Source organism: Bufo bufo, chromosome 8 (genome assembly GCF_905171765.1).
Source record: "Bufo bufo chromosome 8, aBufBuf1.1, whole genome shotgun sequence".
Classification (NCBI taxonomy): domain Eukaryota; kingdom Metazoa; phylum Chordata; class Amphibia; order Anura; family Bufonidae; genus Bufo; species Bufo bufo.
The window spans coordinates 194,448,892-194,463,732 of record NC_053396.1 but is presented as its reverse complement, the minus strand read 5'-3'; the positions used below and the strand labels follow the sequence as shown (position 1 = coordinate 194,463,732).

The 14,841-nt window shown below is 41.2% G+C and overlaps 1 protein-coding gene across 1 annotated transcript; it reads right to left on the bottom strand.

The window, feature by feature from the left end:
• Positions 1-3,147: 3,147 nt before the first annotated feature.
• LOC120978137 (interferon lambda-3-like) lies at positions 3,148-4,894 on the bottom strand. The gene is made up of 5 exons (XM_040406364.1): positions 4,835-4,894; positions 4,225-4,302; positions 3,989-4,123; positions 3,810-3,890; positions 3,148-3,234 (listed from the first exon to the last, which is right to left on the bottom strand). The coding sequence occupies exons 1-5, from the start codon at positions 4,892-4,894 to the stop codon at positions 3,148-3,150; spliced, it is 441 nt and encodes a 146-aa protein (XP_040262298.1).
• Positions 4,895-14,841: the final 9,947 nt, after the last annotated feature.

Here is a 14,841-nt window from a genome sequence, read left to right as displayed (position 1 = left end):
TCTCCCCGAGGCCTAGTTAACAACGAGCAAATGGGAACAACAAAATACAAAAAGAAGTACACTTATATTCAGTAGAAAATGGATGAGCAGGTACTCAGATGAGGACCACACACCACCTCTTCCAACTCCAGGCAGATAATATAAACCGCATGGTAAGAAGTGTGAGTCCAGACTAAATAGAGGAGCAGTAATAACCACAAGCTACACCTGAGACAAGAGGTGTGGTCATTACCAACAACACTGCAACAAGTGAAAACAGATAGGCTGTCAGATGACCTAACATGCAGCCAGTCTCTCAGATATTCTAACCTCTGTCACAGGAGGGATCGTGACACTTAGGTTGGGAGGCTTGTGCTGCTGTTAGGACTAAGGGGAAACAGATAAATATTAGAAATCAGGCTTTTGTTATGTCCTAAACAGCAAAGCAATAAAAGGGATTTAGCAAAAAGTAAACCCAAAGGAAGGCCGTCCCATGTAGCGGACTGAAAATTGACTGGCAAGAGCCGTCTCCTCTGAGAACCAGAAGCACAAGGTTGTAGGGGCTAGATATCCTTATGTAGACTCAAGGGTCCCCATTTAATATATTTTTTGGACTGTAACACACAATTTTTAGCAAGAAAATGTTTTTCTAAAAAGCTCTTTCATCTTATATTCCAGTCAGGGTGGTCCAGCAGTGCTAGACCTGCCTGATTGCCGGATTTCCTGCTCTTCCCTTGCTTTTTCCTCACTGTATGAGCACTAAAGTTACTGGATCTAGCTACCTTTATGTTTCTTCCACCAAACATGATGGAGTTCATTTGCACCAGTGCCAGCTGCAGGGCTTCTGTGTCCTGGAGTGAAGCGACCAGTGTCACAGACTGAACAAGCCGGTGTCATAGCTCCTGCCTTCCTCCACCACAGTGTAATAGCAGTAGACCTCGCCCTGGTGTGGTCATCTCAGCTACTAGAAAAGATGCCAGCCATGTTAAAAGGAGATGACATACAGGGACTGGCCGTGTTAATCTTTGACGTTAGAAACTGTATGTGGCACTCAGTGTGGAGGGAGTGTAGGCCACATATAGGCATAGCCCCAGGATGCAGCCTGTATTTGGCAGTTTCCAGTCACTGGAGAGGAAGTTTAAGTGGGATGTTGGAGACCCTGTCACTGTAGGCTGCTGTATACATGTATCCTCCATGTTTATCACTATAACATAAATACATGAGGTATTTTGGGAAGCTGGGCATGCAAGGACTGGTGAGCTGGTGAAGGGCATGCAATGGATGAATTGATGGGTGCATGATTGGCAGGTGAGTTGGCGCTGGACATACAACAGGAGCTTTAGAATGAACTGACTCGGGGCATGCTGTGGGCACCTTGGTAGGTGAGCTGGCCCAGAACAAATATCAGGGACAATGACAGGTGAACTTTAGGCTGGGCAGTCATTGGGCACATTGATAAGTCACCTCCAACCATCAGGTTCATCCATGGGTGAGCTTTGCACTGGCCAAGTTTTGGGCACAATAATAGGTGACATTTGCTCTGGTGTGTGAACTAGCTCAGGTCATGCATAGACCTATCGAGATGGCACTTTACAAAAATTTCTTTATTTTGACATGTGGGCCGGTGCTGGATGAGCACTGGACTCATTGGTGAGGGAGCTATATAAGCACGAGGCACATTGATGGAGGAGCTGGCACTGGCTGAGCAACAGAAACACTATGTACTGGCACTAGGCATACATTGGCAATAATGGTGGAGCATCTTAACTCTTTACAGAAAAAAGGGCTCTATATTTTTTAATAAAGACCAAGTGAAAAAATGATTTTTTAGCTTAAAATGAGCACAATGCAATAATAACAAAAAGATTGCCCCAAAGGTACATAGTCTTTAAGCCGACTATGCCCAGTAGATGTATGGTGGCCAAACCTGCTAATTTCAGTGGGACCAAATAACTATCTAATGTGTATAGGGGTCATGGTTGACAGATGCTGAGGGAAAGAAGGATTGGGCTGTTAGATTTCAACATGCCTGATACTTTTGTCCTGCACTAGATGTGTCTAGCATCAGCTTTTTCTATTCTCTGAACACATAGACACTAGACTGTGTGTGTGAAAGGAGTCAAGAGGAATAGTTGTCGGTAAAGTGAGTGTCCAGCTTTCTTTGACAGGTGCACAGTACCGGTAGGTGTTTTTCTCTTTTGCAAAACCAGGAGTGGGTCCTAAAAGGAAGAGTTCCCTCTATTTTGTCTCTAGTCCTGGCTTTATAAGCTGCTGTATCTCCATTTACTGCTTACCCATAGCTACAAGCACAGATCGGTTGGCGTCCAACACCCGGCTCCCCCACAATCAGCTTAGTTGCCAACAGTTCTGAATTTGTAGGGAATGTCCCTAATTTTCAGAGACAGTTCCTGCAAATTTAATTTGTACTGGGCCGAAAATTAGCAGGATGTAGGTTAGCCAAAAAATACACTGGCTCCACCCTTCTGCCCAGCTTTATCGGGTCCATGGTCCTGGATTAATTGATTTATCATTACTGTGTATTAACCTCTTTCTCTGTCTGGTTGTACCTAGAGTACCTGTGCCGCCTATGGACTAGAGGAAATGAAAATTTTGGTAAGTAAATACGTTTTTTTTTCTCTAGAATGAAGCAATGGATCGATTAGTGAAAGGTATCATTACATTCAGCTGAGCTAGCCTTACATGGCACTAGGTCTGGTTTACCAGTGAATTTCCTGGTGATAGATTTAAAAAATTTATTTTCCAGACAAGTAAAAGAAAAAAACAGAACTAAATATTTTAAAAAGTTTAAAATATTGAAAATGAAAAATAAGTCAAGACAAAAAAAAAATATGAGACAGAATTATTTTAAAATGTTGTTTAATGGAGCATGCATAAATAACATTATATATCCTCCAGGGATAAAACCTCTCTGTATAAAACAATATATTATTAGATATAGAATAAATAGACAAATATTACAATGTATAAAATATAATTATCGATAAAATAATAAATAAAATAATAATGATAAAAGGTCACGTTGACGGTTACAGGTTAACCTCCAGGTAGCTTATATTTCTGGAACAATATTTGGTGACAGAAGGCAGGAAACTGATGTCTTCAAGATACTTGTGCATCTGTTAAGAAAGAGTCCATCTTGGAGACAGTCTAGGGATCACTTGGACACATCACATTTTGTATCCTTAATGAGATAAGGTTAAGCACAACAGCGTCCTGGACACATTGAGGGGAGGCCTATAATGGAGGACAGAGAGATATCTCATTATGTACTGATCACAACCGTCTTTCACCAAGTGGTGACAATGCTGAGCAGGGGCGGACTGGGAACTTTAAGTGGCCCTGGAAAAAAAACGAAAAGTGGCCCCAGATACTAAAGTGCAGCACAAAATACTGCCTAATTTATTATGGCTGAGAGCATCAGATCTTTTTGTACCTGGCTTTAGGCTAAGAGGATGGTTTAGGTGGCCCTCTGGGCATCGGCCAGATGGTCATAGCAACAAGAGAAACACACAGCAGAACCAACAGCAGAATAAAGCAGCCTATAGGATTAAAAACTCCAAAACCCGTCCTCTCCCCAGATGCTCCCTCTCCCCTGTCACAGCAGGCAGTCTCAGACAGACACTGATAGTAACATCCTGCAGCTGCATCCCCCTCTTCCCAGCAGTTTAACTATTTCAGTCTAATCTCTATCTTCCTACCTAAAATATTCCTATTGTTTTCAATATTTCCATTAAATTCCACATCATTTTACTCCTTACACAGACAATATCCCATAAACTGTCTGTTTGCAGCGTCAGTAAGACACGTACCTTGTTTTTGAAATCTTGGAGATGACTCAGCCACGGCTCCAGCTGCTCAGAGGCAGGGTCACTGTATTCAGGAAACTCTCTCTGTAAAGGAGAACAGGATATATGGAATTTACACCATGTTTGGTCCATTTCACAGGCCGAAGTGTGATGGATATACAGGATAAGAAGAAGGAACTTACACAGATTATTAGTTGGTCCCTCAATTTAAGGAAAGCCTTCATTGAATTTGTTACAGTGTCAGAGGTAGACATATTAGTCAGGACGTCCAGCGTCAGTGACACTCGTTCCAGGGTCAGGATCAGGCGGTCACTTGGCTGTAGAAGAGAATATAAATGTGATATGAGGGGTTCTGCCATTTCTCCTCTATAGAGTTAGGTGATATGACAGGAGCTTTGTTGGAATCTTATTTCCATACCTTGAGGTCACATATAGACGTCTTGTGTCCAGTCATGGTGGTGTAACATTTCACTCCATCACCGGATATGTTCTTTTGCTGTTGAAGAAAAAAAATGAGTTTACATGTGGACAACCAGAATTGTCTCCCTGGTCCTGCCCCTCCATCTAGGGGCTTGGTCAGTTAGTTTTCAGGTATTATAACCTTATCTGGAGCTAATGCATCCCATTCACGAAGCTCCTCTGGATACTATGGAGCGATGAACCCTCAAAGCAATGTCCTCATATCACTCTAGAAATGGGATTTAATGACCATAATGGAAATAAAAACTGTGCTTCACACTGACCTGATCATTTCGCAGATGTCTGAGGGACTTCACTTCGGAGGTAGACATGGATGAGTGCTGGAACAAAGGGCAAAGTCTCCTGTGTGGACGTCCACCCACTACAACCAGAGAAACCAGCAAAGCCAACAATCTGATGTCCATGGTCAGTGCTTACTGCTGAATGCTTCAACCTTTTCTTCTCTCTGGAAATCTGTGAATATGAGATGAGTTACTAAACCATATCTGATGTCCAAAATCACAAACTGTGTACTGGTTCCCATTAATCTGTATACAGAAGACACTCACCTGCTTTGCTCTCTTGTGTCTCTCTGCTGTTGATCTCAGCTCTATCTCAAGCCCTTCCATCTTTCTCCTTTTATAGTCCAGTCTACAGGAGAAAAATTCCTTTATTTTCATGATGTGGAGAAATCTCTCTAAAGTTCAGAATTCAAGTGACGGGAGACAAGGCAGCCGTGGGAAACCCTTACAACTTTCAGTTTCCTTACTATACAGGTGAGAAGGAGACGTCAGGTAACTGGGAGGAGACTCCTGCAGGTGAGAAATCTCTACGGTAATCCTTCTGTTACTGCACAGCATATCTGTACATAACCAGGATGTCAGATCTAAGACTATCCTTCCATCAGTATTGTATGAAGAAGTTTACCCTTTTGACTCTTCATACTTGGAAATCTTTACTTCATATTGTATAGTTTCTGTTAGATGTCGATGGTGGCAAAACATTAGCCAAAATGGCCTGTATGTACAGTCGTGGCCAAAAGTTTTGAGAATGACACAAATATTAGTTTTCACAAAGTTTGCTGCTAAACTGCTTTTAGATCTTTGTTTCAGTTGTTTCTGCGATGTAGTGAAATATAATTACACGCACTTCATACGTTTCAAAGGCTTTTATCGACAATTACATGACATTTATGCAAAGAGTCAGTATTTGCAGTGTTGGCCCTTCTTTTTCAGGACCTCTGCAATTCGACTGGGCATGCTCTCAATCAACTTCTGGGCCAATTCCTGACTGATAGTAACCCATTCTTTCATAATCACTTCTTGGAGTTTGTCAGAATTAGTGGGTTTTTGCTTGTCCACCCTCCTCTTGAGGATTGACCACAAGTTCTCAATGGGATTAAGATCTGGGGAGTTTCCAGGCCATGGACCCAAAATGTCAACGTTTTGGTCCCCGAGCCACTTAGTTATCACTTTTGCCTTATGGCACGGTGCTCCATCTTGCTGGAAAATGCATTGTTCTTCACCAAACTGTTGTTGGATTGTTGGAAGAAGTTGCTGTTGGAGGGTGTTTTGGTACCATTCTTTATTCATGGCTGTGTTTTTGGGCAAAATTGTGAGTGAGCCCACTCCCTTGGATGAGAAGCAACCCCACACATGAATGGTCTCAGGATGCTTTACTGTTGGCATGACACAGGACTGATGGTAGCGCTCACCTTTTCTTCTCCGGACAAGTGTTTTTCCAGATGCCCCAAACAATCGGAAAGAGGCTTCATCGGAGAATATGACTTTGCCCCAGTCCTCAGCAGTCCATTCACCATACTTTCTGCAGAAGATCAATCTGTCCCTGATGTTTTTTTTGGAGAGAAGTGGCTTTTTTGCTGCCCAGGCCATCTTCCAAAAGTCTTCGCCTCACTGTGCGTGCAGATGCGCTCACACCTGCCTGCTGCCATTCCTGAGCAAGCTCTGCACTGGTGGCACTCCTATCCCGCAGCTGAATCCTCTTTAGGAGACGATCCTAGCGCTTGCTGGACGCCCTGAAGCCTTCTTAACAAGAATTGAACCTCTTTCCTTGAAGTTTTTGTTGATCCTATAAATTGTTGATTGAGGTGCAATCTTAGTAGCCACAATATCCTTGCCTGTGAAGCCATTTTTATGCAACGCAATGATGGCTGCACGCGTTTCTTTGCAGGTCACCATGGTTAACAATGGAAGAACAATGATTTCAAGCATCACCCTCCTTTTAACATGTCAAGTCTGCCATTTTAACCCAATCAGCCTGACATAATTCTCTCCAGCCTTGTGCTCGTCAACATTCTCACCTGAGTTAACAAGACGATTACTGAAATGATCTCAGCAGGTCCTTTAATGACAGCAATGAAATGCAGTGGAAAGGTTTTTTTGGGATTAAGTTAATTTTCATGGCAAAGAAGGACTATGCAATTCATCTGATCACTCTTCATAACATTCTGGAGTATATGCAAATTGCTATTATAAAAACTTAAGCAGCAACTTTTCCAATTTCCAATATTTAGGTAATTCTCAAAACTTTTGGCCACGACTGTACATATGTTTTTTTATTATGGTATTATTTAAATGGCAATAAACCTAAAGTCTAACTTATCTAAATTTGCTTCTCAGTTGAATGACATCTATTGTCCTATTATCACCCATTTTCTGACAGGGAAAGTCTTAAGGTTATATTCACCACTTTGAAAATATTGATTTCTAATGTTAATCTGTTTTCCTTTAGTTCTAACAGCAGCACACATAATCGGGGGGGGGGGGGGGGGTGTTAGGTATTTCTGCCCCTTTGTAATAGTAGTACCGATGGAATTTCTTAATTAATCTAATTAATCACTAATTAAATAGAGACCCCTGAGCATACACTGACGAGCAAAAGGGTAACAATGTTTTGACGTTTTGACTTTCAGGCTCCATATCTCACCATCCACTACAGCTTTGAACGTGAGACTCCCATCATTTGATAGACACACATCTTGGCTATCTGATACATAAATTGGACTTGCAGCTATTTAGCATATGATGAGTTCTGCAGATTCTTGTCATGTAACTGCATTGTGTCTGTTTTGCTCCTAGTGGTGGAACAATCTTTTTCTTCTTATATACTACAAATCACAACCTGTTCTCATATTCCCTAATAACTCAGTGTGCTATTAGATTGATTCCAAAGCAAAAGGTCATTGGTTCAAATCCAGGAGCAGCCATGAAGAAGATTTCCCAAGAAAAGAGAAACAGTGTCATCAGCACATTCTCTGCCAAGAAAATTGCCAAACTGCATCATGTGTGCACCATGGCAATAGGAACAATATAAAATGAAGTCCATGCATCCATTTCAAAGCCAAGAGATGGACATCCAGGCAAAATATCAGATTCAACAAGTCGGCCTTTTGCAAGGTCTATCAGTTCTGGCAGGACAAACACGGCAGTGGAGGTGGCTCATATGCTTCGTATTAGTGAGATCACAGAAGTCCATGCAAGCAGTGTCAGACTGGGGTGCCTAGGGTCCACCAGTAAAATTAATTTTGGGGGCCCACTGTTCGAATATGAATACATTCACATATTACCTGCTCACACAGTAGCAAGATGCTAGCAGATGATTGAATATGGGGGTCCCTGCAGCAACATTGAGAAGGTAAGTCCTGGGGAGAAGAGGACACTGGTATCTTTCCTCTATACCTAGAAGTCATCTCACCTCTGATCGTGTCTATAATAATAAACTGGGGAGTTTATTTAATAATCTATGATGTACAGTAGGCTGGTTGAGGTGCTGTACATTGAATATACATATGTAGTTCAGTAAGTCTACTGTGTTATGTGTCACTTGTGCAATGAATTGGAGACTAGGGGCCCACCTTAATCACCTGTACCCCTGTGGGCCAGTCCGAGCCTGCATGCAAGCACTGTACAAGGTGCATTACACAAGTCTGGAATGGTGACATGAAAAAGTCTTGACTTCAATATCGTCATAAGAAGCGTGGGCTCGAGTTTGCAAAAAAGTACAAACAGTGGACAGTAGAATATTGGAAATGGGTGATTTAAGCAATGAGATGAAAAGTCAATAGACTGGGCTCTGATAGGTGCAAATGGGCCTGGAAGAAACAAGGAAAAGAGGGGGCTAACGGATCGAGAAATTGAAGGAACTATCAAGTTCGGTGGAGGAAGGCTGATCATAAGGGGTTGTTTTATAGCCAAAGGTGTTAGATATTTGACCAGGATCAATGGTTGTGTCAATGCTGAGCTATATGTGAGTGTCCTACAAGACGAGTTACTTCGTACACTCGAGTTCTATGGGTATGAAAAGGACAAAATAATGTTCCAGCAGGACAATGACCAGAAGCAAACGTCAAGATTGGCGAACAAATGGTTCAATGACAATGAAGTAGAAGTAGAGGTGCTGGATTGGCCCACACAGTCTCCAGACCACAACCCAATCGAACACTTGTGGGTAGAGTTGAAGAAAAACCTGTATTCATACCCAAGTGAGTCGACCAGTGTGTGCCAACATTGGGAACGTGTAGAAGAGATCTGGAAACAGATTTTGGTCGAGACAAGTTTGAATCTGATTGAGAGCATGCCCAGGAGGATTCAGGCAGTGTTGAAAGTCAAAGGGGAATTTACTAAATTATAAAAATTTAGAATTTAAGGGGCATAACAGTAACAATGCAGTTACATGACAAGAATCAGTGTAACTGATCATGTGCTCAATAGTTGCAAGTCCAATTTATGTATGAGATAGTGTCTATAAACTGATGGTAGTTTCACGATCGAAGCTGTAGTGGATGGTGAGATATGGAGCCTGAAAGTCAAAAGTTCAAAATATTGTTATCCTTTTACTCGTCAGTGTATATAAAGACACTCCCACCTTGTGTTTATTATAAAGAAGTAAACTACTTTGAGCGGTAAAATTGTGCTAGACTAAGGGAAAACAGATTAAGGTTAAAAATCAACACTTCTCTTATGTCCTAACCAGTAGTATAATAATGGGGAGTTAGCAAGCAAAAAGTAGGGAGGGTCCTCTCATGTGGTGGACTCAAAATAGACCACCTTTTTCAGAACAATTGAAGTCTGTGGGTTTATTTACACGTGGGTTGTTTTAATGGACTATGAATACTGGCCGTCAACAAATAGAACACATTCTATTTTTGACCATTTTGATGGTCTGATGGACCCCATAGAAATCAATGGGAACGGCCATCAAAACCCCTGGGACAGGCATAAGCCAAAGAAAATGGTGCCTGGGTGATCATGTGACCAACCTGCTGTCGTTTTTTTATGCCGTTAGGGAAGAATTAAAGGGAAACAAAATTCATCAGTTGTTTTTTTTTATGGTAAAGTAATTCACAAGATCAGTTTCAGTCCCAAAACGATTAGTTTATGTAACAATAACAACGTCCGATTGGTAAATCCCACATCGCAGTGGTCCTTGGGGTGGCGCCACTACAGAATCCAGTTTTTATCTTTACATACTCAAATTTGTATGGGAGTCCTGACGTTCTCCTCATTACAGATGTTGGGGTAAAGGATTGGGCTGTTGGTTTTCAATCTGCCTGACACTTTTGTTCTGCACTAGATGTGTCTAGGGTCAGCTTATTCCTCTCTCTGAACACATGCATACTCGGCTGTGTGTGAAAGGTGTCGAGAGGATTAGTTTTCAGCAAAATGTGTGGCCAGCTTTACAGTAGTATCCTTTCATAGGCGCACCCTACCATTGGATGTTTTTTTTTTTTTTGCAAAGCCAGGACTGGGTTGTTAAAGGAAGAGTTTCCTCTGTTTAGGGTCCATTCCTGGCTTTATAAGCTGCTGCTGATATTAATAAAAAATCTCTAACAGGAATACTGGCTATGTTACCCACAGAAACCAATCACAGCTCAGCTTTCATTCGTTAAACTGCTCTAAAGAAATTTAACCTGCTCTGTGATTGGTTGCTATGGGCAACAAGGCTAGATTGGTGTTAGGTAAATGGGGCCTACGTGTCCCTTACTTCATGGGGCATTATCTCAATTACATGAAACTTTTGACATATTAAATACAAATATATATGTAACGGGGTTGTCCAAGAGCCACGATGCCGGGAGGAGAGGACGCATCGTGCCTGAGCTCCGTGTGTGGAGCCCCGTCCTGCGGCACATAGCGATCGCTATACAAGCGTTATTTTCCACACTCACCTGCCCCAGGCCAGCGCACGATCCTGCAGCCCCTGCACGATGATGACAAGGGGGAAAAAGAAGGGAGCACAGCCTCAGAAAATGACGTCTTTCTTTTATCCAGCTACCGGGACCTCTCAAAATGGCGCCGATTCCCGCCACACGGAGGGAGAGTTCCGATCCTCCGCAGACACCTGCGACCAGCGGTCTCCCTCCTCAGCAGGCTCCAGCCCTTCTTCAGCACAAGAACCTAAGAAACAAAAAAGGGTGAGTGACCAACAAGCTTACAACCCTCCCCTTGATACCTCTAATAAATCGCCATGCAAGGGCACTTGTATCGCAGTGGCCACAATGCAGGACATGCTTTCAGACCTGAAAAGATCCATACATAGCGATTTTAAAGAGACAATTACTACTATACATGCAGACATAGTGGCCATAGGAGAAAGAACTGCACATCTAGAAGAAAAGATGGAGGGATTTGTTACAGCACATAACTCTCTGGTAGATAATCACAACTTGGTTGAAGATGACCTAGCAGCCATTAAACTTAAAATCGCTGGAAGATCTGGAAGATCGCTCCAGGAGAAATAATATCAGATTCAGAAACATTCCTGAAAGCGTTTTGGACTCACAGCTGCAAGAATATATCTCAGACCTTATCGAGTCATACCTGCCAGATACCCCTGGAACAGAGTTAATTATTGACCGAGTACATCGGGTTCCCAAGCCTAAAGCTCTACCTGACTCCATTCCCAGGGACGTCCTAGCCAGGATACATTTCTATCATCTGAAAGATTCCCTGATGAGAGAAGCTCAAAAAAAGAGGAAAGACATTCCTGAAAGATTTTGTAATGTCCTTCTATTTACTGATCTCTCGCCGGCGACATTAAGCAGGAGGCGTGAATTCCAAACCTATACTAAAGTGCTGCGGGATAACAATATCCCCTACAAGTAGGGTTACCCTGTTAAGCTGATTGTGAGACACCAAAACTCATAATTTGTTCTAGTTTCTCCTCAGGAAGCAGCAGAGACTCTCACAAAATGGAACATCTTTGCACCACCAGAGGGCGCCAAAGACAAAGCAAAGAACTCTCCCTCCAACAGATCTCCATCTGGAAGAAATCAACTTAATCTAACACCGGAATGGACCAAAGTAGGAAGAACACCTCCGTGACCTTCATTCTGGACAGTAACTATGTCTTCATAAAGTTTAGTGTTATTTTATACACAATTTTACGGGGTTCCACACCCTATCTCTCTACCTCTCAGAACACATATTTCACCTAAGTGTTCCTTATTCCCTAATCCACTGTTACTTTTCCGCCTTCCAATCTAAGTGACAGACATCACAATTTAGTGGTCTTTGACAAACCCTTGTTATGTTAGTGTTATCTATTACTTTTTTTTATTTTTGTGTTTGGTTATATTGTTTTTTCAGGTTACGCACAAGGGGACTACTCCTAAACCCCCAAATGCTTGAAAACAAAGGAACAAATCCACGTTCCCCACCATTTCTACACAGATTACATCTGGGTACTATATTCGTTACCATATGCACTAATATCTATTCTTTATATGTTAGAACTGTTAGCATTTTGTTCTGATTCTTTAAAATGGCCAGCAAAGGAATAAAGATCTTTTTAGCAAATGTTAAGGGTCTCAACAGCCCCTTTAAGCGCTCCGCATGTTGGACTGAGGTGAGGAGTCAGTGAGCTGACATTATTTGCATACAAGAATCTCACCTTAACGAGGAGGACTCCCGCAGATTTTGCCACCCCTCTTTGCCGCACACTTTCTTCTCTCTGGCTACTAAAAAAAGGAGAGGTGTTATCATAGGCTTTAAGAATACCATTGCCTTTCAATGTCACAATGTATTGTCAGATAAAGAGGGTAGATATATTATTATTGTATGCGACATAAATAACGCTAGATATACAATAGTGAATCTTTATGCCCCTAACTCTGATCAAATTAAAATTATCAAGCGTACTAGTACTATTAGATTGGCTCAAGACTCTAAACAGGGTTCATTGTTAATTTGTGGCGACTTTAATATGCGCCCCGATTCCTCAATTAATAGACTACCCCCTCCGTCTCATAAAAATTCTCTCCTTCAGGATTTTTTATTTCAGGAAGGGCTTCATGATACTTGGAGGGTCTTTCATGCCAATGAAAAAGATTTTACTTTTTTTTCACACCCACACAATACCTATTCTAGAATTTATTTATTTGTAATGGATAAATGGCTTCTTCAAAAAGTGCTGGAGATTTCCATCTCCAATATCACCTGGTCTGACCATGCGTTCACCATTCTCACCCTGGATGATATGTACAATAACAGAGTATATTCCCCGTGGAGACTTAATAATTCCTTGCTCCAAAATTCCTCTATTCGTACGGATGTAGAAAATTCCCTAAGGGATTACTTTAAGACTAATGATAACAATTTGGTACTAGACACTACACTATGGAGCGCTCATAAAGCGTTTATTAGAGGTGTACTATTAAAACATGCGACCCTCCAGAAAAAAATCATAACGACAACCCTGGATTCATTACTATCTGATATTAAGACCCTAGAAGAAGCTTCTAAAATATCCCTAGATCCAAGTCTCCAGCAAATTGAAAACAGCCAGGCATCATCTTTACCTCCATGAAAAACATGAGTTTCACTTACGTAAAATCAAATCAGATCTCTACTCACAAGGTAATAAAGCCTCAAAGATTTTAGCAAATAGAGTTAAAAAAAGAGAAGCCAAGACAAAAATTCCCTTCTTATTTGACACGCAAGGCAAAAAACTGTTTAATCCCAAACACATAGCGGAGGAATTTGGCAATTATTACGCAAACCTATATAATTTGGAAAAGTCCCCCGAAACTTTTCAACCTACTCCTGAATCTATTAACGAATTTCTTAATGGCATTTCCCTCCCGACCTTAACTCCAACACAAAGTGAATTCCCCAATTCAAGGATCTCACAATTGGAAATATCTGAGGCAATTCGCTCCCTCAAAAATAATAAATCCCCTGGTCCAGACGGGCTTACAAATGAATACTACAAAACCTTCTCGCACATTATAAATCCCTTCCTGAACAGAGCCTTTAATTTAATAGCAATGCAGAATTCAATTCCAAAAGATATGTTAAACGCATTAATTATAACCCTTCCAAAACCCGGCAAACCTGCAGATAAACCAGCTAACTTTAGACCCATATCTTTATTAAATTCGGATATAAAGATTTTTGCGAAAATCTTGGCAAAAAGATTATCTAGCATTCTACCTTCTCTAATTTCAAACGATCTGATTGGTTTTGTACCCAACAGACAATCGTCGGATGGAACTAGAAGGTTCATAGATTTGTTGGATGTGGCATATGCCACTCAGACACCTTCTCTGCTTCTTTCCCTGGATGCGGAGAAGGCGTTCGATAGAATACATTGCGATTACATTTATGCAACATAAAAAAAAAATTGGATTTGGGAATTTCTACCTCTCCGCAGTTATGTCTTTGTACTCTAACCCCAGCGCCTCTATATACTCGTCTAGTTTTTTGTCAGCTCCTTTCAACATCAAAAATGGGACCAGACAGGGATGCCCCATGTATCCCTTGATATTTGCTCTCGCAATGGAACCTTTTGCGGACCATATTAGATCTTCCCCACTCATTAAATGGATAAAGGTAAGAAGCACAGATCATCGTATAGGCCTATTCGCGGATGATGTTTTAATTATCACATCAAACCCAACATCTGCACTATCTGCTGCTAGTGACATTATTACCAAATTCGGCAAAGCTTCCTTTTATCAAATAAATATTAACAAGTCCCAAATGCTTGATTTGGGTCTATCTCCGGCTAACAAACGTTTAATTTCCAATCTATATAAATTCCCTTGGGCTAATGAATCCTTGACATACCTGGGCATTCAATTAACGTATCCCACCAATAAACAATTTAAGGTTAACTTTTGGCCTCTATAAAATTAAAATTAGTGATTCATTAAATAACCTAAAGATGGACTCTCTCTCTTGGTTAGAGAGAATAGCTGCATTTAAAATGGTCATTCTTTATATGTTTTGTAATATCCCAATTGCTATCCCCAATTTTTATCTAACTAAACTACAATCCTTAGTTAATCGTCACATTTAGGGTAAATATAAATCTAGAGTGAAAGCACTTATTCTTTTTAAGCCGCTCAAATCAGGCGGTCTAAATGTCCCCTCCATCAAACATTACTACACCTCCTCTATACTTGATCAATTGAGATATTTGATAAAAGAAGACGTCACCAAAAAATGGGTTCTGTTGGAAAAAAACTTAATGGGGTCTCACGATATACTGATACACCTATCTGCCATAGCGGCCTTTGGTATTAAAAATTAATTCTCCATTATCAACCCTGACA

Bases quoted from the DNA above. Each gene is read 5' to 3' on its own strand.
- LOC120978137 (XM_040406364.1), bottom strand. From the start codon at position 4,894: ATGGAAGGGCTTGAGATAGAGCTGAGATCAACAGCAGAGAGACACAAG. The intron at 4,303-4,834 runs GTGAGTGTCTTC...TTTCTTCAACAG, and splicing joins GACACAAGAGAGCAAAGCAG to CAAAAGAACATATCCGGTGA. The intron at 3,891-3,988 runs GTAAGTTCCTTC...TCTCCTTTACAG, and splicing joins GGGACCAACTAATAATCTGT to AGAGAGTTTCCTGAATACAG.